This window comes from Oncorhynchus keta, chromosome 12 (genome assembly GCF_023373465.1).
Source record: "Oncorhynchus keta strain PuntledgeMale-10-30-2019 chromosome 12, Oket_V2, whole genome shotgun sequence".
NCBI classification, from domain to species: Eukaryota; Metazoa; Chordata; class Actinopteri; order Salmoniformes; family Salmonidae; genus Oncorhynchus; species Oncorhynchus keta.
This window is the reverse complement of record NC_068432.1, coordinates 34,628,050-34,652,660: the sequence shown is the minus strand read 5'-3', so window position 1 is coordinate 34,652,660 and position 24,611 is coordinate 34,628,050. Positions and strand designations below refer to the sequence as shown.

General features: G+C 44.2%; 1 protein-coding gene across 1 annotated transcript in view; it reads right to left on the bottom strand.

The window, feature by feature from the left end:
* Positions 1-1,062: 1,062 nt before the first annotated feature.
* The window catches only part of LOC118391415 (reticulon-4 receptor-like), a 45,331-nt gene continuing 21,782 nt past the window's right edge, over positions 1,063-24,611 (bottom strand). Inside the window, exon 2 of the mRNA XM_035782786.2 lies at positions 1,063-3,890. Coding sequence (XP_035638679.1) covers positions 2,500-3,890 — 1,391 coding nt within the window. The 3' untranslated portion in view covers positions 1,063-2,499. The remainder of the gene's footprint in view (positions 3,891-24,611) is intronic.

The following is a 24,611-nucleotide window of genomic DNA, read 5'->3' as shown; positions in this document are numbered from 1 at the left end:
ATAGACAAGATCCCACAAAGCACAATGGGGAAAATGGCTACTTAAATATGATCCCCAATCAGAGACAACGATAAACAGCTGCCTCTGATTGGAAACCATACTAGGCCAACATAGAAATATAATTCACCTAGATAACCCACTCTTAAATCACACCCCGACCTAACCAACATAGAGAATAAAAGCTCTCTATGGTCAGGGCGTGACGCTTAACTCTAATTGCTCTGGATAAAATCTGAATTAATTCCTTCATTAAAACAATATAATAAGAATCTTCACTGTAAGGTATTGAAGTATAATATGTTACATTATTCAGATTTTCTGTACTAAGTATCATGTTATTGCTGTTTTATTGGCTAATACTTCTGGGAAGGGGGATTAAATTGGTTTGAAATCCAGGAACAATTGGACTAAAAATATGAATTTGAGAGTCCATTTAAATGAATGGAGTCAGTCATACCCTTCTATGAAATCAGATTGGCATTATTAAACTGAATAAGTTGTCAATATCCCTCCGATTGACCTTGAATTGACCGGTGACTCAGCGACCCCACATTGATTTATGTCTGTGTCATCGTGTTTCCAGCAGGTCTCGCTCATGGATTTTGACATGATTAGATCTTGTATTTACACATTCCATCGTGATCAAGAAAAATGAGTGGTGTGCTCTCAGCAGGTTAAACATTGTATTTATCTAAATAGAAAGTGTTATTATGTTACAAAGCTGCCAGAGACAAGACAATCACCATCTGCAATGTTGTCTGTCCCCTTTTTTTAACCTTTATTTAACTAGGCAAGTCAGTTAAGTACACATTTTTATTTACAATGACGGCCTAGACCGCTGGGCACATTGTGCGCAGCCCAATGGGACTCCCGAACGCGGCCAGTTGTGATACAGCCTGGATTTGAACCAGGCTGCAGTGACGCCTCTAAAACTGAGATGCAGTGCCTTATACTGCTGCGCCACTCAGGAGCCCACAGAAGGAGGCTATATTTCCTACTCATACAAAGCAAGCTGGTGACTATACTTTTTTTTATTTGCTTGAATAAATAGCATAACGAATGTAAGAAAAAGAATACTTTATTTGCAATATATTTATACTTTTACACAAGTAAAATAAAATGCATATCTATAGTACACAGCAACTTCAGTGAACAAATAGACAGTACTCTTTTGAGAATGCTACCCATAACCACAGCGTGACAAGAAACATTAAGTATTTGTCTTACGTTTACACTTATAAACATAAAAATAGCATTTAAATCAATGTTCCACTCTAAAAAAAGATTAACAAAAATAAATGGAGGAATACGATCTATCACATCTTTGGGGTTGTCATGAAGGAAACCTCAAAACATTCTTAGTTTTAAACAGCTTGTGCTGTTTCAATGTCTTTGTAATAACCAATCACCACCATTGGCAGAGTAAACCTAGAGAGGATAGGGCCTCCCAGAATAAGTGCTTTATAGCTGGGCAGAACATACAGTATCACCTGGGAACAAATCCATTACATATATACATTTGGAATGGACATACTGTAGAAAGGCATCCATTTGTTGATTTGTCTTTTTTTTTAGCTCTTCCAATTCTCTTTTCAAATTCATATCATCAGATCTACATGTAACTGACAAAATAAAGGAAACACGGACATAACGTGTCTTAATAGGGTGTTGGGGCACCACAATCCAGAACAGCTTCATTGCACCTTGGAATATATTATAGTGTCTGGAACTCTATTGGAGGGGTGCGACACCATTCCACGAGAAATTCCATAATTTGGTGTTATGTTGAATTTACCATAAGTGTTCAAATGGGTTGAGATCTGGTGACTGAGAGTGCCATGGCATATGGTTTACATAATTTTCATGTTCAACAAACCATTCAGTGACCACTCATGTCCTATGGATGGGGTGGTAGCCAAATTATTGGCCAAAATAAAGGCCTGCCCAGTCATTTTAAAGATGACTCTAAAGGCCAATTTATGCTTGCTCCATAAATGCGAAGGCTTGCGGAGATCAAATTGAGCTCTGTACAGCATCACTGGGCGCTCTGTAATTCTCCATATAGCTCTGCATTAACATGATTGGTTGACAGTAGCTGGGGGTGAGAGGTCCTATATAAACACAAACTTACTTCCTTGACAATTCCCTTCACAATAGCTCTGCTGTGCACCGCAAAGTGCAAAAAATATCAATGCCCTGACTTCTGGTGAGGCCATATCACACTAAAAGTACGGCCACTGAAGATGGCAGATTGATCATGCAGAGCCTTTGAGCATTACGGGATGTTAAGTGCCTAATTAAATCAGGAACCACACCTGTGTGAACACCTGTGACCTCTGCTTTCAGAATACTTTGTATCCCTCATTTAGTCAAGTGTTTCCATTATTTTGGAAGTTACTTGACTGAAAGTTCTGTTCCCCTTTCCCACCCTTGGCACTTAGCAGGGCCTCCTGCACTGGCCTTACACTGGCCCATATTATCACTCTGTTATTGTAACTTCTAACAGAAGTCTAAGGATAGCCAAAACACAGGTAGAAAGACAAGCCTCCATGCTCCAATTGTAGATCCGTGGGACTTGAGACACAGAGGGTCTGACATGTTCTCCTTTGCACACCTTTTCTTCTTTTCAGGGTCATTGGAGGGGCTTAGATCCTCTGAGGACTGGTCCAGGTTGTTAGATAATGTTCCCACTGGCACATTGTTCAAACTATGTTTGTTCTGGGGTTTGTTGGGGTCAGCTTCCAACAGCTTCGTTTTGGAGATGTTCTCTTTCTCCTTCAGAGGATTGTTGGTGATTTGTCTGCTGTTGTAGGAGGAGGGATCTGGGAGACCCTTGCTGGAGATGATGGACGACTTGTCTTTATCTGAGAGGCAGCACCTGGGAATACCAGCCCTAAGTGGACTCTCCGTGGTGAGTTTTCCAGATCGTGTCTTGGAACTGAACACGCTAATCCAAGTATGGTCAGAGCTGTCATAGCAACCTTCCAGGTCAGGGATCTTTAGCTGTTTCAGGTCTTTTCCGGACAGTCTGGCCGGAACATGGCACTCAAGCTCTGAGCTAGACCCTTTAAATCCCTTAAACCAGTCCCACAGGGTCCTGGCCCGGCAGTCACAGATCCACTGGTTCCCATTCAGACGCAGGTACTGGAGGGACACCAGTGGGTCCATGGTCTCCCCTGTCAGCACTGTTAGATTATTGAAGAACAGAAACAAAGTGGTCAGCTTGCGTAGGTCATGAAAAGAATTGCGCTGGACGAAGGTCACTCGATTCTGATGCAGCAGCAAGCGGTCCAAGTTCACCAAGCCTCGCAGCATGTGATCCGTCACAGTCTTTATCTTGTTGTTGTGGAGGAACAGGTAGGTAAGGTTGGCCAGGTCCAGAAAAGTATCGTCATGGAGAGTCAGTAAGCTGTTGTCCTGGAGATAGAGGTGCTGCAGGGAAAATAGTCCCCTGAAAACGCCTACAGGCAGCACAGACAAGCCACAGCTGTGCAGGTGCAGGGTGTGCAGTCTAGACAGGCCTCGGAAGGCAGTGGGGCTGATGATCCTCAGGTCATTGTCCCCTATGTCCAGCTCCTCCAGCCTCTCTAGGCCGTAGAAGGCACCAGCCTCGATGTGGCTGATGTTGTTGGAGTAGAGCCAGAGTACGGTGAGGTTTCTGCAGGGGCTGAAGCTGGTGGAGCGGACCACGGTAAGCTTGTTGTTCTGGAGGAAGATGCGCTGGCTGTGGATGGGGATCTCTGTGGGGATGGAGTAGAGGCCCTGCTGTTGGCAGGCCAAGGTGGGCCGCGGCTCACTGTGGCATATGCATGGCGCTGGGCAGCCCTCCACCCAACCTTCCATCCGAGGCACTGACTGAAGCCAAAGGACCAGAAAGTAGAGTTCGCCAACTGCAAAAGAGGAATAAACAAGTGGGTAATGAGAATATGTTGTGGTTCTGCTGGACTTTGAAGAAAAGCATTTGTGTTAACTTCCAAACACCCAGCCTGCTGTAAATCATACAACATGAATAGAGTCTTGTCCTTGAGGCAGAACTGAGCAATTTCCTTTAAGGTAGGCCAGGTGCAAAGTCAAAATTGGCTATATTGTAAAAATGTATGAACCCAAAAAAAGTGTTCTTTGTTTCTAATTTAAGGTTAGGGTTAGGCATTAGGGTTAACAGTGTGGTTACAGCTAGGGTTACGGTTAGGGTTATGTTTAAAATCATATTGTATGACTTCGTTCTAGCATAGGGTTTCCCAAACTCAGTCCTGGTTGATTATTTGAATCGCCTGTGTAGTGCACCCAGGGGGGGCCCCAGGACCAAGTTTGGGAGAGCTGATCTAACACATACTGTAGAATATTTAAACAGTCTCTTAAACTACCTCACAGTACATTTATAAAGTTCGAATTTACCTATTAAAGCTAGAATATATTTAAACAATGGAAAATAAAACACAATAATAGTAGAAGCATGGAATTCATGATTTTACAAATGTAGTGCTCTTTAGATCTTTACGTTTTGGGATTTTGTTGAATGAAGCAGCAGAACACAACACCCTCTATAAAATGGCGATATTTACAATCCTTAGAAGGAATCAGTTGTGCAAGTCTAATCAGAGCAGAAGATCCTGGTTTAGTTTTCACTGACTGTGCCTCAACATTTCATCTCTGTTCAGCTCTCCAACTACTGCAGTATCACAGTCTCTTCCTCTGTTTTACTACTATATAATCCCCTTATGATGTCTTCAAATTGAGTTTTTATTTACTATAGAAAACAACATTTATTAAGTGAAATGGATATAATGCACACATGATGTACTCACTCAGTCAATTCACATAAAAAATCCACATTTCCCTGAATGAGTAAAGCATACCATATAAAGTGGATAGCGTCTGGAATACACACCAAATTTGGTAGCTTTTGACCACTTCATTTTGATTCCTGTTCTGGAAGCACAGGCCAGAGAGACAGGGAAAGAGACAGAGGGGAGCGAGAGAAAGGGGGGTTGTAGGGAGATAATGCAGGAGTGTGTGGGGGACTATTTGACAAATTAACAAAACATTAGTGGGTTGAGAAAATTTGCTCCAGACTAACAGAGCAAATCACATTTGAGGATATCTGGGAATTGCCACTTGGCCTGTGCTAGAGATCTCAGAGTGGATTTTCTTGCTTCAATGGTATCAGGAGTGATGGGGTGGCGAAAGGAAAGTTGGCATAGGGCTCTCACATCAGTACTGACATCACATGAGTGCCTACAGTAGAACTCGTGTCCAGTGCAGGATGAACTTTCCTCCTACAGTTACTATACTTTACTCTTATAGTAAAGGACAACTCAATTTGATAAAACAGATATGTTTTCTTAAACATAATATCCATAAAAAACATAAACAAACTGTGTGCTGAAAAGTCTTACTTTGCAGGGCTATGCCACCTCATCAAACTTTCATATGGACTACAGGTTTTTGCCAATTGATGTGCATTGGAGAAATAATTACAATATAGCAATTAAACACTGAAGTGATAGATGTGCAGACGATGAGTGTGCAAGTAGAGATATTGGGGTGCAAAGGAGCAAAATAAATAAAATAAATAACAGTATGAGGATGAGGTAGTTGGATGAGCTATTTACAGACGGGCTATGTACAGGCGCAGTCATCTGTGAGCTGCTCTGACAGCTGGTGCTTAAAGCTAGTGAGGGAGATATGAGTCTCCAGCTTCAGTAATTTTGTTGGAGTGTTGGAGGCTATTTTGTAAATGACATCGCTGAAGTCAAGGTTCGGTAGGATAGTCAGTTTACAAGGGTATGTTTGGCAGCATGAGTGAAGAAGGCTGTGTTAAGAAATAGGAAGCCGATTCTAGATTTAATTTTGGATTGGAGATGCTTAATGTGAGTCTGGAAGGAGAGTTTACAGTCTAACCAGACACCTAAGTATTTGTAGTTGTCCACGTATTTTAAGTCAGAGCCGTCCAGAGTAGCGATGCTGGATGGGCGGGCAGGTGTGTGCAGCGATCGGTTGAAGAGCATGCATTTAGTTTTACTTGCATTTAAGAGCAGTTGGAGGCCACGGAAGTAGAGTTGTATGGCATTGAAGCTCGACTGGGGGTTAGTTAACACAGTGCCCTAAGAAGGGCCTGAAGTATACAGAATGGTGTCATCTGCGTAGAGGTGTATCAGAGAATCACCAGCAGCAAGAGCGACATCATTGATGTATACAGAGAAAAGAGTTGGCCCAAAGAATTGAACCCTATGGCACCCCCATAGAGACTGCCAGAGGTCCGGACAAAAGGCCCTCCGATTTGACACACTGAACTCTGTCTGAGAAGTAGTTGGTGAACCAGGCAAGGCAGTCATTTGAGAAACCAAGTCTGTTGAGTCTGCCGATAAGAATGTGCTGATTGACAGATTCAAAAGCCTTGGTCAAATCGATGAATACAGCTGCACAGTATTGTCTCTACTCGATGGCGGTTATGATATTGTTAGGACCTTGAGCGTGACTGAGGTGCACCCATGACCAGCTCGGAAACCAGATTGCATAGCGGAGAAGGTACGGTGGGATTCAAAATGGTTGGTGATCTGTTTGTTAGGGGGCGGGGGGGTATCTTTACTTTCTTGGGCACAGGGACTATGGTGGTCTACTTTAAACATGTAGGTATTACAGACGTGGTCAGGGAGAGGTTGAAAATGACAGTGAAGACACTTGCCAGCTGGCCCATTCATGCTCAAAACATCCTGGTAATCCGCCTGGCCCCGCAGCCTTGTGAATGTTGACCTGTTTAAAGGTCTTGCTCACATTGGCTACGGAGAGTGGGATCACATTTGTCCAAAACAGCTGGTGCTCACATGCACGCTTCAGTGTTGCATGCCTCGAATTGAGCATAAAAGGCATTTGGCTTGTCTGGTAGGCTCACCTCACTGGGCAGCTCTTGGCTGGGTTTGCCTTTGTAGTCTGTAATAGTTTGCAAGCCCTGCTACATCTGACGAGTGTCAGAGCTGGTTAGTAGGTTTCCATCTTAATCCTGTATTGACTCTTTGCTTGTTTGATGGTTCGTCTGAGGACATAGCAGGATTTCTTTTAAGCAACCGGATTAGTGCCCTGCTCCTTGAAAGCTCTCCCCTTTAACTCGGTGCGGATGTTGCCTGTAATCCTTGGTTTCTGGTTGGGATATCTACGTACGCTCATTGTGGGGATGACGTCATCGATGCACTTATTGATGAAGCCTGTGATTGAGGTGGTATACTGGTCATTGCCATTGGATGAAACCCAGAACATATTCTGTATTTAGTGAGTCACTGGTACTTCCTGCTTTAGAATTAGCTTGTACGCAGGAATCAGGAGGATATAATTATGGTTCGATTTGGCAAATGGAGGACGAGGGAGAGTTTTGTATAGATCTCTGTGTGTGGAGTAAAAATTGTCTACTTTTTTTTCTCTGGTTGCACATGTGACATGCTGGTAAAAATGATGTAAAACGGATTTAAATTTGCCTGCATTAAAGTCCCTGGCCACTAGGGGTGCCACTTCTGGATGAGTGCCAGCATCGGTTTGTGGTGATAAATAGACGGCTACGAAGAATATAGATGAAAACTCTCATGGTAGATAGTGTGGTCTACAGCTTATCATGAGGTACTCTACCTCAGGCGAGCAATACCTTGAGACTTCCTTAATATTAGACATCGCACACTAGCTGTTATTGACAAAAAGACACACATACCCACCCCTCGTCTTACCAGACATAGCTGTTCTATCCTGCCGATACACAGAAATCCCAGCCAACTGTATATTATCTGTGTCGTCGTTTAGCCACGACTCGGTGAAACCTAATATATTACAGTTTTTAATGTCCCGTTGTTAGGATAGTCTTGAACAGAGATTATCCAGTTTATTCTCCAGCAATTGCACGTTGGCCAATAGAACGGATGGTAGAGGCGGTTTACCCACTCGCCAAGGAATTCTCACAAGGCACCCCGATCTCCGCCCCCTGTATTTCTGTATTTTCTTCATGCGAATGACAGGGATTTGGGCCTGGTCTCGGAGAAGCAGTATATCCTTCGCATTAAACTCATTAAAGAAAGAATCTTCATCCAGTTCGAGGTGAGTAAATGCTGTTCTGATATCCAGCAGCTATTTTCGGTCATAAGAGACGGTAGCAGCAACAATATGTACAAAATAAGTTACAAACAACGCAAAAAAACACACAAAATAGCCCAGTTGGTTAGGATCCAGTAAAACGGCAGCCATCCCGACACCATTATTAATTAACACAATATAATCTATTTGTATTCTCTGATTTTTTTAGAGCCATTCCAACCAGACAGTTATTTCATCAACATTGCCCAACGTGTTCTGGGATGTGGGCATTGCCCATCGGTCCTCAGTGTGATAAAGGCAGGCCTTAGTCATCTAAGTTAAATATTCCTCTGGCACAGGTGCCAGCTTTGGGACTTGGAGACCTCTCAGAAGAGATGCGCACAGCTTCAGCATTATGTTCTCTCTCGTAAAGGTCCCCACAGCTACAGTAATTATCCTGTAAATGAAGCCATCATCATTTCAGGAACTGAGAGGTGACTCCCAAATGAACTGCCGCCACATAGCGTATTTACTCACAGTGAAAATGGCACGTGAGCATTTTCCGACACTAAAACGAAACCTGAAATTGTACAATTGCACTCATAAAGATGTTTGTCGGTATTGACATACTGTACATGTATTTACAGTACATTCATAGAAACTCATAATCAAATGTCTTAACAGGGTTTAATTTATTATTGGTATAAAGATTTTCAGGACACCCATTGTTTCTGAACTGCTTGGGAGTCTATGGCTATATATAATTGGCAGCAATTCCGCTGGTTCTTTTCAGAGGGAGAAAAAAAGCATAGCTTTCAGCATCAAGCCATGCAAGAAGAAAAAGCTGATGCTTGCTAGACAGGACACCACAGTACAGACAGTCACAACAAGTCATTCAAACTGCAAAGCATTGAGATCAGCTCAGGAAGAAGTGTTTGCAGTAAATAGACAGTACATAAAGTCAACTCGACACCCAAGCATACGGTATCAGTATTTATGAAAAATATGTTTTTCCTCCAGATGTTTCAGAGTTGATAACACATTTATTCACCTTTATTCAATCATACAAATCAGTTAGAATGAACTTAAAACTTTCAATTCCATTATAAAACTGGTTGTTTAGATCCCGGTTGCTAATTGGGCGAGCTGTCTACCTATAGTAAACTGTAGTATACCGTAGAATACTATACTACACACTGTACTATCCCTCGATCATGATGGAAACTCTATTCACAGTAGGATACTATAGTGAACACTACAGTATTATGTTAAAAATAACACTGTAGTAAATACTACAGTATCTCATTTGCATATACCCTGCCCATTCCCCTTCCCCATATCACAGTTTGTACCACCCATAAGTGAGAAACCTACATGCCAAGTATAGATGATATATTGTGTTCCCTACAGATAATATGAAAGAGCAGAAGCGCTGAACTATCTGTTCAGATCTACCTACCTACTGGTTATGGAGAATGTGCTCTTTTAGTATTTCTCCAGTAGGTTCCCTCAAGGAAACAGGCTCTGTTTCTATGTCAAATGTAATAATACCAAAACACTATAGTAAATACTACAGTACAATAGATTCTGCAAAAACACTCAAATAAATACTACCGTTTAGTAATGTCTGCAAAAATGTGACGGTAAATACTACAGTACACTACAATTTGCAAAAACAGTATATTAATTACTATAGAATAATATATACTACAGTTATTTTACTACAGTATTTATACTATATTTAACTGTAAATACAACATTATACTACAATATACTACACTAAATACTATAGTAGGCCTAAATACTGAAGTAATGTCCACAAAAACACTACAGTGAATACTACAGTATTTATACCATATTATAAACTGGGTGGTTCGAGCCCTGCATGCTGATTGACTGAAAGCCATGATACATCAGACCGTATACCACAGGAATCACAAAACATGTATTTTTACTGCTCTAATTATGTTGGTGACCAGTTTATACAGTGCATTCGGAAAGTAATCAGACCCCTTGACATTTTCCACATTTTGTTACATTACAGCCTTATTCTAAAATGTATTAAATTGTGTTTTTCCCCTCATCAATCTACACAAAATACCCCATAATAACAAAGCAAAAACAGGTTTTTACACATGTTTGCACATTTATATACATATAAAAAATATATATATATCACATTTGCATAAATATTCAGACCCCTTAGTACTTTGTTAAAAGCATCTTTAGCTGCAATTACAGCCTCAAGTCTTCTTGGGTATGAGGCTACAAGCTTGGCACACCTGTATTTGGGGAGTTTCTCTCATTCTTCTCTTCAGATCCTCTTAAGCTCTGTCAGGTTGGATAGGGAGTGTCGCTGCACAGCTATTTTCAGGTCCCTCTTGAGAAGTTCGATTGGGTTCAACTCCGGGCTCTGGCTGGGCCACTCAAGTACATTCAGAGACTTGTCCTGAAGCCATTCCTGCCAATCTTGAGCAGGTTTTCATCAAGGATCACTCTGTACTTTGCTCCATTCATCCTTCCCTTGATCCTGACTAGTCTCCCAGTCCCTGCCGCTGAACAAAATCCCCACAGCATGATGCTGCCACCACCATGCTTCACAGTAGAGATGGTGCCAGGTTTCCTTTAGACGTGACGCTTGGCATTCAGGCCAAAGAGTTCAATCAGATCAGAGAATCTTGTTTCTCATTGTCAGAGTCCTTTAGGTGACCTTTGCATACTCCAAGTGAGCTGTCATGTGCCTTTTACTGAGGAATGGCTTCTGTGTGGCCACTCTACCATGAAGGCCTGATTGGTGGAGTGCTGCAGAGATGGTTGTCCTTCTGGAAGGTTTTCCCATCTCCACAGAGCAACTCTGAAATGCTGTCAGCATCGGTTTCTTCCTTCCCCAGATCTGTGCCTCAACACAATCCTGTCTCGGAGCTCTACGGACAATTTCTTCAACCTCATGGCTTGAGTTTGCTCTGACATGCACTGCCAACTGTGGGACCTTATATAGACAGGTGGGTGCCTTTCCAAATCATGTCCAATCAGTTGAATTTACCACAGGTGGGCTCCAATCAAATTGTAGAAACATCTCAAGGATGATCAATGGAAACAGAATGCACCTGAGCTCAATTTCTAGTCTCATAGCAAAGGGTCTGAATACTTATGTAAATAAGGTATTTCTGTTTTTTATTTTTAATAAATTTGCAAAACATTTATTATGGGGTATTTTGTGTAGATTGATAAGGAAAAACATGTATTTCATACATTTTAGAATAAGGCTGTATCGCAATAAAATGTGGAAAAAGTCAAGGGGTGTGAATACTTTCCGAATGTACTGTAATATAAATAATGCACTTCAGGTTTTTGTGGTATATTGGCCATATACCACACCCCCTCGGTCCTTATTGCTTAAGCATACCATAGTATTCATGTGGGCAACCTCGGAAACAATGTTTCACTTTTGAGTTTTGATCTCTGTACCACCAGAGGCTGTGTCTACACTTGACACTTACATGTGGTTTCTGCTATCAGAATACGAAGATCGCATTGAAGGTCATAACAGGTCAAGATGCACAAAAGTTGTATTGTGGTTAGATTGTGTTCAGATCTGGCATACTACTTCAGTAGGTGGTCAGGGACGCATTGTGTGCGGATTTCTTCTCAGTCTGGATGCAATCAGGCCACCTGAAAGAGCATAGAGTGGGCGACTTCATCAGCACAAATCTTGTGTTTTGGGAGCGGCAGGCACCTCTTTTCATTAAACGTTGGAGGAAATACCTTCCTTGCGTGTGAGGAACGTGTTTGCTGGCTTTATAAATGCTAGCCAGCTAGCTTATTAGGGAAAGCATTTTTGGGGGGGAGATATGCTAACCTGTTTGCAACACCCTTAGCTTTACTAGCTAGCTTGCTGGCTAGATACAGAGGTTAGCTGGCTAGTTAGCTACACTAGTTGGCTAGTGCTATCAAGTTGTTGTGTTATTTTCAGATTTAGCCTGTTCCACCATTTGACAGCCATACAAGCATTATACTCAGATTTGTATATCAACATAATGTGAAATACACATATAAACAATAGCCTAAATATGTAAATTCCATTGTTTTGGTTGAGTTCGATAGACCTCTTTAACACGTCTATAACCATTTTCCATATAAAATATTAATATGCTAGAACTGCTGCGCATCAAGTAATAACGACGACAAATGTACTGGAAAACTGCTTAAATCAACTTTAGGCGCACTAGAGCACATAAGATACATTTGCTTGTAAGAAGTGGTTTTAACTCCATTTTAATGTAAACTTTACTTTGAGAAACCGAATCAAGAGAGTTAAGGGTTTTTAATGCATGCTCAGTTGTTGGGTCTTGAGCACTGGGCGAAAGGACATTTGAAATGGAAGTTATGGAGCTCCCTTGCGTGCTTCTGTTATGTGGAAAAGTTACAGGAAACTGATATGTGGAGAATGATACATTTGCATCTGATGGCCATCACGTATAAACTCAGCAAAAAAGAAATGTCCACTCACTGTCAACTGTGTTTATTTTCAGCAGAATTAACATGTATAAATATTTGTGTGAACATAACAAGATTCAACAAGTGAGATATAAACTGAACAAGTTCCGCAGACATGTGACTAACAGAAGAGGAATAATGTGTCCCTGAACAGGGGGGGTGTCAAAATCAAAAGTAACAGTCAGTATCTGGTTTGGCCACCAGCTGCATTAAGTACTTAAGTAGTGAATTGCATCTCCTCCTCATGGACTGCACCAGATTTGCCAGTTCTTGTCGTGATACCCCACTCTTCCACCAAAGCACCTGCAAGTTCCCGGACATTTCTGGCGGGAACGGCCCTAGCCCTCACCCTCTGATCTAACAGGTCCCAGATGTGCTCAATGGGATTGAGATCCGGGCTCTTCGTTGGCCATGGCAGAACACTGACATACCTGTCTTGCAGGAAATCACAGACCGAGCAGTATGGCTGGTTGCATTGTCATGCTAGGGGGTCATGTCAGGGTGAGCCTGCAGGAAGGGTACCACATGAGGGAGGAGGATGTCTTCCCTGTAACGCACAGCGTTTGAGATTGCCTGCAATGACAACAAACTCAGTCTGATGATGCTGTGACACACCACCCCAGACCATGATGGACCCTCCACCTCCAAATCGATCCCGCTCCAAAGTACAGGCCTCGGTGTAACGCTCATTCCTTCTACGGTAAACGGAAATCCGACCATCACCCCTGGTGAGACAAAACCATGACTCGTCAGTGAAGAGCACTTTTGCCAGCCCTGCCTGGTCCAGCGATGGTGGGTTTGTGCCCATAGGCGACGTTGTTGCCGGTGATGTCTGGTGAGGACCTGCCTTACAACAGGCCTACAAGCCCTCAGTCCAGCCTCTCTCAGCCTATTGCGGACAGTCTGAGCACTGATTGATGCATTCCTGGTGTAACTCGGGCAGTTGATGTTGCCATCCTGTACCTGACCCGCAGGTGTGATTTTCGGATGTACCGATCCTGCACAGGTGTTGTCACACGTGGTCTGCCACTGCGAGGACGATCAGCTGTCTCCCTGTAGCGCTGTCTTAGGCGTCTCACAGTATGGATATTGCAATTTATTGCCCTGGCCACATCTGCAGTCCTCATGCCTCCTTGCAGCATGCCCAAGGCACGTTCACGCAGATGAGCAGGGACCCTGGGTATCTTTCTTTTGGTGTTTTTTAGAGTCAGTAGAAAGGCCTCTTTAGTGTCCTAAGTTTTCATAACTGTGACCTTAATTTCCAACCGTCTGTAAGTTGTTAGTGTCTTATCGACCGTTCCACAGGTGGATGTTCATTAATTGTTTGTGGTTAATTGAACTAGCATGGGAAATAGTGTTTAAACCCTTAACTATGAAGATCTGTGAAGTTATGTGGATTTTTATGAATTATCTTTGAATGACAGGGACGTTTATTTTTTTGCTGAGTACATACTGAACAAAAATATAAATGCAACATGCAACAATTTCAAAGATTTTCTTGAGTTACAGTTCATATAAGGAAATCAGTCAATTGAAATAAATTCATTAGGCCCTAATCTATGGATTAGGGCAGGGGTGCAGCCATGGGTGGACCTGGGAGGGCATAGGCCCACCCACTGGGGAGCCAGACCCAACCAATCAGAATGAGTTTTCCCCACAAAATGGCTTTATTACAGACAGAAATACTCCTCAGCACAAGGTGTACCTGTGTAATGATCATGCTGTTTAATCAGCTTCTTAATATGCCACACCTGTCAGGTGGATGGCCTATATTGGAAAAGGATAAGTGCTCACTAATAGGAATGTAAACACATTTGTGCACAACATCTGAGAGAAATAAGCAATTTGTGCATATGGAACATTTCAGGGATTTTTTTTTCAGCTCATGAAACATGGGACCAACACTTTACATGTTGTGTTTATATTTTTGTTCAGTGTCCATTTCTATGCCATTGTAGGCTACTGTAGCTTGCATTTGATTTGGAGCTGGTAAACAGATTTAATAAATAGCCTATAAATTCAGTTTATTGCTGTAACTTTCTGTTATTATGCAATTATGAATGGCAAAGTTTAGTTTAAATGGGAAGTTATCAATTGGGAAGGGAAAGGAGATTGGGCCTAGGCCCATTGAAAATACAAGTCAATCACGCAAATTGGCCTAACTATTGCATTATCCATTTATAACGGTGTGTATACCTTCTGGCACAATTGCCAGAAAATATAATGCGTTTTTTATTTTTTCGTCCAAGTGTTCCTTTGTGACAATACAGAGGCGGATGCAAGATGCAAGCAACGATGGTTTAATGAATACAGTCTACAACAGCAATAGGACAGACAGACTGTACTCAGACGGAATCCGACCCAGGGACTAGGGCGCATCTTCCAATGATAGCGTGCTGAGAAATCCAGGGGAGTGTGTCCGGATGGGTAGGAAGGAGCACAGCAGATAATCCACACAAGGGCGGCGAGAGAAGAGCACAGACACACGACACAACCTCAGGGAAGTAACAACGATCTGACAACAAGAAACACTGGTTACAGAACATATAAAGGGAAGATAAGTGGTTCCAGCTGGCGCAGACAATCAGGCCGAGATTGGGAACCACGCCCACACAAACACGGGAGAGAGAGAGAGAGAGAGAGAGAGAGAGAGAGAGAGGCAGTGGATTCATGAACCGTGACAATACCCCCCTAGGAACGCCTCTTGGCGTTCCCAGGCGAATTTACCTGTCGATTGAAATCATCGATAAGGGAGTGATCCAGAATGTCCCTAGCAGGTACCCAACTTCTCTCCTCCGGGCCGTAACCCTCCCAGTCCACCAGGTACTGGAATCCGCGTCCCCTCCTTCTAGAGTCCAAAACACAATTGACAGAAAAGGTGGGTTCCCCATCAACAAGTCGTGGCGGCGGGGAACCGGGACCGGCGGGTTAATGCGTGCCTGAAACACAGGTTTTATTTTAGACACATGAAAGGTAGGATGAATTCTCCTATACGCCGGAGGAAGCTTGAGCCGGACCGCCACCGGACTAATGATCCTGGTGACTTTGAACGGGCCGATAAATTTGGGGGCAAGTTTGTTCGAAACGGATCGGAGTGGAATGTTCTTAGTAGAAAGCCACACTCTTTGGCCAACGACGTATACCGGAGGCTTCGACCGGTGGCGATCGGCCTTAGCCTTGGTGCGCGCCCCCACCCGGAGAAGAGTCTCACGGGCTCTGCTCCATGCGTGACGGCACCTCTGGATGAAAGCGTGAGCGGAAGGAACAGTGACCTCGGACTCCGTACTGGGAAAGATAGGTGGCTGGTAACCTAAACTACACTCAAACGGAGAGAGACCCGTAGCTGCCACTGGCAACGAATTGTGAGCGTACTCAACCATAGAGAGTTGTTGACTCCAGGAAGAGGGATTCTTAGAAACCAAACATCGCAACACTCTCTCCAAATCTTGGTTGGCCCTCTCTGTTTGACCGTTGCTCTGGGGATGAAACCCTGAAGACAGGCTGACACTCGCTCCCAGTAACCTACAAAACTCTTGCCAAAACTTGGACACAAATTGGGGCCCCTTGTCAGAAACTACGTCCATCGGCAGGCCATGTAAGCGAAAGACGTGATCCACGACAGCTACCGCTGTCTCCTTGGCAGATGGTAATTTAGGCAAGGGAATAAAATGAGCCGCCTCGAGAACCGGTCCACCACGGTCAACACCACCGTCTTGCCCTGGGAGGGCGGGAGGCCGGTAACAAAATCTAGCGCGATGTGGGACCAGGGTCTCGAAGGGACCGACAGCGGTTGGAGTAACCCATCTGGGGGTCGATTAGAAGTCTTCCCAGTGGCACAAACCGAGCAAGCCAAGACAAAACTGTGAATGTCACGAGCCATCAGTGGCCACCAAAAGCGTTGCTTAACCAAAAGCTAGTGCGGCTGACTCCTGGATGACACGCTACGTTGGAGCAATGCCCCCACCGAATAACATCGGACCGACACCCCTCCGGCACAAACAACCGATTAGGCGGGCAACCGGGCGGAGGCGTTACCCCTTCTAAGGCCGTTTTGACCCTCGATTCAACCTCCCATGTGAGTGTGGATACCACTAGGGTCCCGGGTAGGATGCACTCTGGAGTGGATGGGCGTTCGAATGGTCAAAAATGCGAGAAAGGGAATCGGGTTTGACATTCTTGGAACCCGGGCGATACGAGAGAGAGAAGTCAAAACGTCCGAAAAGAGTGCCCACCGCGCCTGTCTGGAGTTGAGTCGCTTGGCGGTTCTGATATATTCCAAATTTTTGTGATCGGTCCAAACTATAAAAGGTACCCCGAACCCTCTAACCAATGGCGCCACTCCTCCAGTGCTAACTTCACTGCCAACAACTCTCTGTTGCCAATGTCGTAGTTGCGTTCCGCAGGTGATAACCGATGGGAAAGGAACGCACAAGGGTGCATCTTGTCGTCAGAAGAGGAACGTTGGGAAAGTACCGCACCTACCCCCACCTCTGAAGCGTCCACCTCTACTACGAACTGACGCGAGGGATCGGGAGCTATGAGGATGGGAGCCGAAACAAAGCGGCTCTTGAGTTTGGCGAATGCAGCCTCGGCTGTATCGGACCACCTGAACGGCACTCTGGGGGAGGTTAAGGCGGTAAGAGGAGCGACTATCTGACTAAAGTTGCGAACGAAACGCCGGTAGAAATTGGCGAATCCCAGAAACCTCTGTAGGGCCTTACGGGAATCTGGGCTTGGCCAATCCACCACAGCCTTAACCTTGTCAGGATCCATGCGAATACCTTCAGTCGAGACGATGTAACCTAGAATGGAACGGATTGTGCATGAAAAATGCATTTCTCCGTCTTGACAAAAAGTCCATTCTCCAACAACCTCTGAAGCACTCGTCTGACGTGCTGAACGTGTTCCTGGAGAGAAGAAGAAAAAAATCAGTATGTCATCCAGGTAAACATATATGAACTGATCAATCATATCTCTCAGCACGTCATTGACGAGTGCCTGGAAAACCGCTGGGGAGTTGGATAGCCCAAAAGGCATGACCAAATATTCGAAGTGCCCTCTGGGGGTGTTAAACGCGTCTTCCATTCGTCCCCCCTTATGCGAACCAAATGATATGCATTACGTAAATCCAACTTAGTGAACACGGATGCTCCCTGTAACCTTTCAAAGGCTGAGGACATCAACGGTAAGGGATAGGTATTCTTCACAGTGATGTTATTCAACCCACGGTAATCAACGCAAGGACGCAGAGATCCGTCCTTCTTTCCCACAAAGAAGAACCCCGCCCCGCTGGAGAAGAGGAAGGACGAATGAATCCAGATGCCAGAGAATCAGAGATGTATCTCTCCATAGCCTCCCTCTCAGGAACAGAGAGTGAATATAACTTGCCTTTAGGCGGAGACTCACCTGGCAATAATTCTATTGCACAGTCATAGGGACGATGCGGAGGAAGAGAAGCAGCACGGGACTTACTGAACACCTCCTTCAGGTCGAGGTATTCAACGGGCACGTTAGACAAATCCACTGCCTCCTCTAGAAACACAGAATCAGACACAGACGAACAGGCAGACACTAAACAGGACTCAAGGCACTTGTTACTCCACATGGATATAGAATTATGACCCCAGTCAACTCTGGGGTTGTGTTGGGTGAGCCAAGGGTGGCCGAGAACTAATGGTGCAAGGGGTGAGTCCATGATTAGAAATGATAGTGTCTCAGTGTGATTGCCAGAAGTGATGAGTGTGATAGGTTCAGTGGTGTGAGAAATGTTGGGGAGTTCTTGACCATTGAGAGCGTTGACGGATATCTTGTGCGTGAGTGAGGTGATAGGAATCTGGAGTTTGTGAGCGAGCTTGAAGTCCATGAAATTACCCTCTGCTCCTGAGTCCAGTAATGCTTGGGTGTTGTGCGTGTGGGTGGCCCATCTTAGTCTTACCGGGAGGAGAGTAGATGATGAGGTCTTCTCTGTGGTGACACCACCCGATAGTAGCCTCATGTTTACTACCGGGCCTGATCTTTTACCGGGCAGGAGTGGATAAAGTGGCCCGCTCTACCACAGTAGAGACAGAGTCCTTGGGATCTCCGCCTCTCCCTCTCTTCCCGGGAGAGGCGAGCTCTCCCCAGCTGCATGGGTTCGTGAGCGGAGGCTGAACTGGCCGTGTTCCCGCCGCTGGCATGCCCGCCCTCCGTGTCGTTATACGGTCTGTTAGGGCATGCTCGGCGGCCAATACGACTCAGACGAGCGTCGACCCTCAAGGCTAGTTCCACTAGTCCATTTAAACTCCTGGGAAGGTCCAGAACATAAATCTCCTTCTGGATCCGGTCCTCCAGCCCATGCAGGAACATGTCCCACTGCGCCTCCTCGTTCCACTGACACTCTGCGGCCAGAGTGCGGAATTGGATGGAGTATTCCGATACTGAACGGTCTCCTTGGCGAAGGTCAGCGAGTAGTCTGGCCGCCTCCCTACCCGCCACGGCCCGATCGAAGACCCTTCTCATCTCCTCGGAGAGTGTCTGGAAAGAGGTGCAGCATGGGTCCTGGTTCGCCCACACCCGCCGTTCCCCAAAGAGCCGCTTTGCCTGATAGCAGTGTGAGTATGAATGCTACCTTAGACTGTTCACGGTTGAAGGTCCGTGGCTGCAACGAGAAATGCATGGAACATCTCGTAAGAAAGGCTCTGCAATAGTCAGGATCACCTGAATAACCCTCTGGTGTCGGTAGCCGTGGCTCTAGCTGGGAATCCGGCTCTGGCGGGGCGGGTTGAACTGCCGGTGTAGGTGGCGCAGCGGAACCCCTCAGATGTTGTAATTGTTGGATCAGCTGGGATACCTGCGTCGCAAGGGCTTGTACTGCCCGATCTGTGCTGGAGATGTTCTCCTCTTGTTGATCCATTCTCGTGATACTGCGGGAAATGAATTCGGTCAGACTTGTTGAACTCGCTGCATCCATGGTATGGTCAGATCGTTCTGTGACAATACAGAGGCGGATGCAAGATGCAAGCAACGATGGTTTAATGAATACAGTCTACAACAGCAACAGGACAGACAGACTGTACTCAGACGGAATCCAACCCAGGGACTAGGGCGCATCTTCCAATGATAGCGTGCTGAGAAATCCAGGGGAGTGTGTCCGGATGGGTAGGAAGGAGCACAGCAGATAATCCACACAAGGGCGGCGAGAGAAGAGCACAGACACACGACACAACCTCAGGGAAGTAACAACGATCTGACAACAAGAAACACTGGTTACAGAACATATAAAGGGAAGAATAGTGGTTCCAGCTGGCGCAGACAATCAGGCCGAGATTGGGAACCACGCCCACACAAACACGGGAGAGAGAGAGAGAGAGAGAGAGAGAGAGAGAGAGAGAGAGAGAGAGAGAGAGAGAGAGAGAGAGAGAGAGAGAGAGAGAGAGAGGCAGTGGATTCATGAACCGTGACATCCTTGGGCAGAGATGTCGAGATCTTCTGTCCAACTTTCATCACTCTTTCCTGACCGATTCATCCATAGCTATGCAAATGCAAAAAACAAACATGTATTTACAATCACGAGCAGTCAAAGAAATCAAATCGACGGAAAATTATATGGCGAATATAATAAGGAACAATTCTATTTAGTTTTCCAACATATGCAAATTCTTTATTAAGCTTTTTTTTGTGGCAAAACATTTTTTACATTTGTTTTATGTCGCTACAGGTTACAGTGACATTCCTTCTTAATTCGCTGTGAAAAAAAAGGTTAATGTGGACACAGTAGACACATTTAAATATAGCTGTATACTCATGACGTGTTCGCAATTCCATGATCAGAACTCAATGATCAGAATACAAAAGCTGTCTAGACATAGAGAGTGAATGATGCCTAGGCTAGACTAGATGAGAAGAGACATTTTTTTCTGAGACAAACGAAATCACGCATCAACGTCATTCTCATGGAAATATCCAAGTAAATGCCCAATAGAACATTTTTTTTTACAAAAATGCAGCTAGTGTATGTACTGTCATTCCAGGTGCAATGTTTGACATGATTGAGTTAGCTTCAGTTGGCTATAACTAGCAAGTGACAAGGACGTTATCCAGCCTTCATAGCAACCATATTGTTTAGAACATACATCCAATTTATATGCAAAAATAATTTACGAGTGGGTTGCATCTGTAATAACATGACCAAAAGATCTAACAACCAGATTTTTGTCCAGACTATATTTTTCTGGTGTAATAATGAAATTGTTTGAATTTACTTGTCAAAATAAAGTTGAAATGAAAATATGTTATTCATTGTTATTTTAATATCTTGGTAACCGTTTTATAAAAGCAATAAGAAAGGCGAGCCAGTGCTGTATCATGAATACAGTTACAGGTAAATGGGTTGACTGGCTGTCCGCTATCGTGTCAGGTAGAACAACGCCATTTACTTTTGACTGTATTCATGATACAGCACTGCCTCTTGTACCTTATTTATTAAATTTACTTTAGTCGAAAGCCCTGATTTGCAGAACACTGAGACAAAACCCTGTCAAATGATGACAACCAACATCTGGTAAACAGCAAATGAAAGCATGGGAGCTACCGAGTTGGTGGCAGGGGGGTTTATAAACATAATGACAATCTCCAGATATTAACTATACAGTAATTGCAGATCTTTTGTAACAACTATGTCCTTGTTGAAGTCAAATTGCAGGCAGGTGCAGAACATCGCTCAGTCACAGACTATGCTAAAAAAATTAAGTCCAAGTATATCCCAAATGAATTGAAGGTGTTAAGTGCATCAGTGTGCATAGACTATGTGCATAGACATAGGTGTATCGTTGTGCGTCATCTACATTCTTGACAGACTGGTGCTTTTTTCATCCTCTTTGACGTGTCACGAAACAGTGTGAAATTGTTTTATCTGACTGTGAAGTGCACGTCAACAGAAAAAAAGGTAAAACAACATTTTGGGGGGGGATTACATTTGCACTGAGAGAGAGAGAGGTGGGCCCCAATCCATCACAAAGAAATAGAAAAGTTTGACTGTGCCCTTAAAGGTTTTAAATGTTGTGCTGAACATCCTATGGAGGCGGAAAAGGTGCTGCATTATTGACAAGCTGCTCTTGTTCGGGTGCTCCTGGGTGCACTAAGCCCTGTGGTGGAAAATAGATTCTGCAGTAAATAGTAGCGATAAGGCACGAGGCCACTGAACCCTGGCGCTCTCCACCTCTAGATCATCGCACAACGCGCTCTGGAGCTTCTCATTGCTCAGCTGATAGGACACTTCTCAGCCACAGCCTTTTATTGATCCATCACCTTTTCATTTAGAGGGCTGTCCATTCTAAGCCCTGCCTTGCTCTCCACAGCACAGCACAGCTCCTTTGCTGGCCAGCCCAGACAGCCATCACTCTTGGTCTTGTTCCCTTCCCCTTTTCTCATCGCCTTATCTCACCGCTACTGAACAACAACCGAAATGCAAGCAGACATGAAATGAGTTTGTGTACCTCACTCGACATGGCCCTGAAGAAAGGGGTAGGGGGTGTTGAGTAAGCCAAAGGCAGCGTTAGCGGTGATTTGATAAATGTCTGTGTTCGACAGGCGGCATCTGCGAAGGTGGAGGATCGCACAGCTGTAAGGGCCCCTATCTGCTGCCTACCTCCACTGTTCAGGCGGTCACAGAGAGGAGTAGGAGAGGCTGAGCCCACACTCCTCCTGCCTGTCACAGACAGTCTGAGCTGCCTTGGTACTGCTGTACTGAAGGGGGTAAACATGCCTGCAGCTGGAGAACAGAGCCTGCTCTCTGGCCCCACCACAGCCTGGTGGTACTCGAATACTGGCTATGAATACTGTGCCTATTAAAACCATAAAACCTGCCGTAGCAATATTTATGGATCAGCTTTGTTTACAATAGTGTCAGTACACACACTTGTTATCTAACGAAATCTGGAAGGATCTACTTGTGACTCCTGTGCCTACACTCATATGTTCCATTTGGATTGAAGCCTATGATTATGTAAGCTCAACCTGCTTTTTGTTTGTTCAAATGAGGTGCTGCCTTGAATTCATCCCATTTTGGATATTTTCCATGGGTACACTCCAATTTTCAAATATCTGTGAGAAGAGCACAATTGGTATTTTCACAATGCCCAAAATCATTTCACGATTTTATTTGACAATGGGTAACAAGGGTATGCATGCTACAGCATGTATTTCATGAAAACTTCAAAGCGAGTCTGATTCTATTGGGTCTCATATAAGCCAAACCTATTGTCTCAGCTTCCATCCTCCCATTGATAACAAAGCTCTAAATGTATATGTTCTTCATGGAGGCTGAAGGGTTGAGTCATAAATCACCAGTCTCCACCTTCACTGCAAATAGTCTCACATTGCATCTATTATGCTGCTATGTTTAACAAGAAATGTGGATCTAAAGTTAACATGTTGGCGTGCCTTTTGAATCCATCCAAAATCAAAGTTTATTGGTTGCGTACACAGATTTGCAGATGTTATCGCAGGTGCAGCGAAATGCTTATTTCTAGTCCCAACAGTGCGGTAATACCTAGCAAAAGAAATATATGAAATAATAATAATACTAATATCAGAACGAGCAATTGTTCTTCTGTCTTCTGTCTCGTGGCATAAATACACAACTAAAACAAGTTACAGAGAAAGATGCCATACAGCAGAGAAAAAAGGATGAAAGTGATTGCACACAGATGTGACGTTGCATCTTAACGGCCCTCATAAAAACCCTGCATATCTTCCATAGTTCTTCCATATGGTTTATTATGTGGCTTAGCCTATTCAAATATATTGTGGGTTTTGTATGTCACATACACTGAGTGTACACAAACATGTACGAAACATTAGGAACACCTGCTCTTTCCATGACAGACTGACTAGGTGAACCACACCTGTTAAATCCACTTCAATCAGTGTGTATCAAGAATGCCACCCAAAGGACATCCAGCCAACTTGACACAACTGTGGAAAGCATTGGAGTGAACATGGGCCAGCATCCCTGTGGAACGCCTTGTAGAGTCCATGCCCCGACGAATTGAGGGCAAAAGGGGGTGCAACTCAATATTGGGAAGGTGTTCCTAATGTTTTGTACACTCAATGCATACACACACAAATATTAATAATTGTGTTAGATCGTTAAATTCTACTGATCAAACAACATATTCAGATATGAATAAACTCTGTCTGTATAAAAAAAAATATGTACTTTGGCAGATTAAATTTAAGCTGTACATTGCCAAGCGTCTATGAATCAGCAACGACAACTTGATAAGCATCTCACTCTCCATTTCTCTCGGCTTCTCTCCATCCCTCTACCATCCCACCCTCGGTTTCTTACTTCCATAAGACTCCTCTACCTTCCCACTGTGTCCTTGCATCATTCATCTACCCTCCCCCTCCTTTCCTTTCATCTTTGTCTATTCACAACCACAAACTCAAGAGGGAAATCTGTTTGCACATGGGCGCCTTTGACGATCTGAACTGGGATCTCCTCTGCCCGCCCCCCTCTTCTCTCTCCCTCTCTCTCACTTCCCCCCTCTCTCTATCACACACTCCCCTCTTTCTCACACCCCTCCCTCATCAACTGCTGAAGATGTCACACATTGTATTCACAAGAGGAACACACAGTAGATGAGCTCTCTGTGAAAGTAGCCCCAATGCTACACTGCTGCATGTATGCATCTAATGATCAGAACATTGTCAGAGCATAGCACCCCTCAATGAATACTAATTTAAACACTAAATGATTGTCTAGAGCCATATGCGCGTTGTGCCCGTAGAATCTTATTCCCCATACACATTATGCAACTTTATGATCACCCAGTTTTAATTTGCATACTAGTTTAGGCTATATGGTATAAGCCCAAACTCTTAGAAAAGGGTTCTTCAAAGGGTTCTCCTATGGGGACAGCTGAAGAACGCACAGTTGTGTCAAGTTGCCTGGATGTCCTTTGGGTGGTGGACCATTCTTGATACACACAGAAAACTGTTGAGCATTAAAAACTCAGCAACGTTTGTAAGGGTTTTCCTCCTCTTCTTCCGAAGAGGAGAGGCGAAAAGGATCAGAGGAC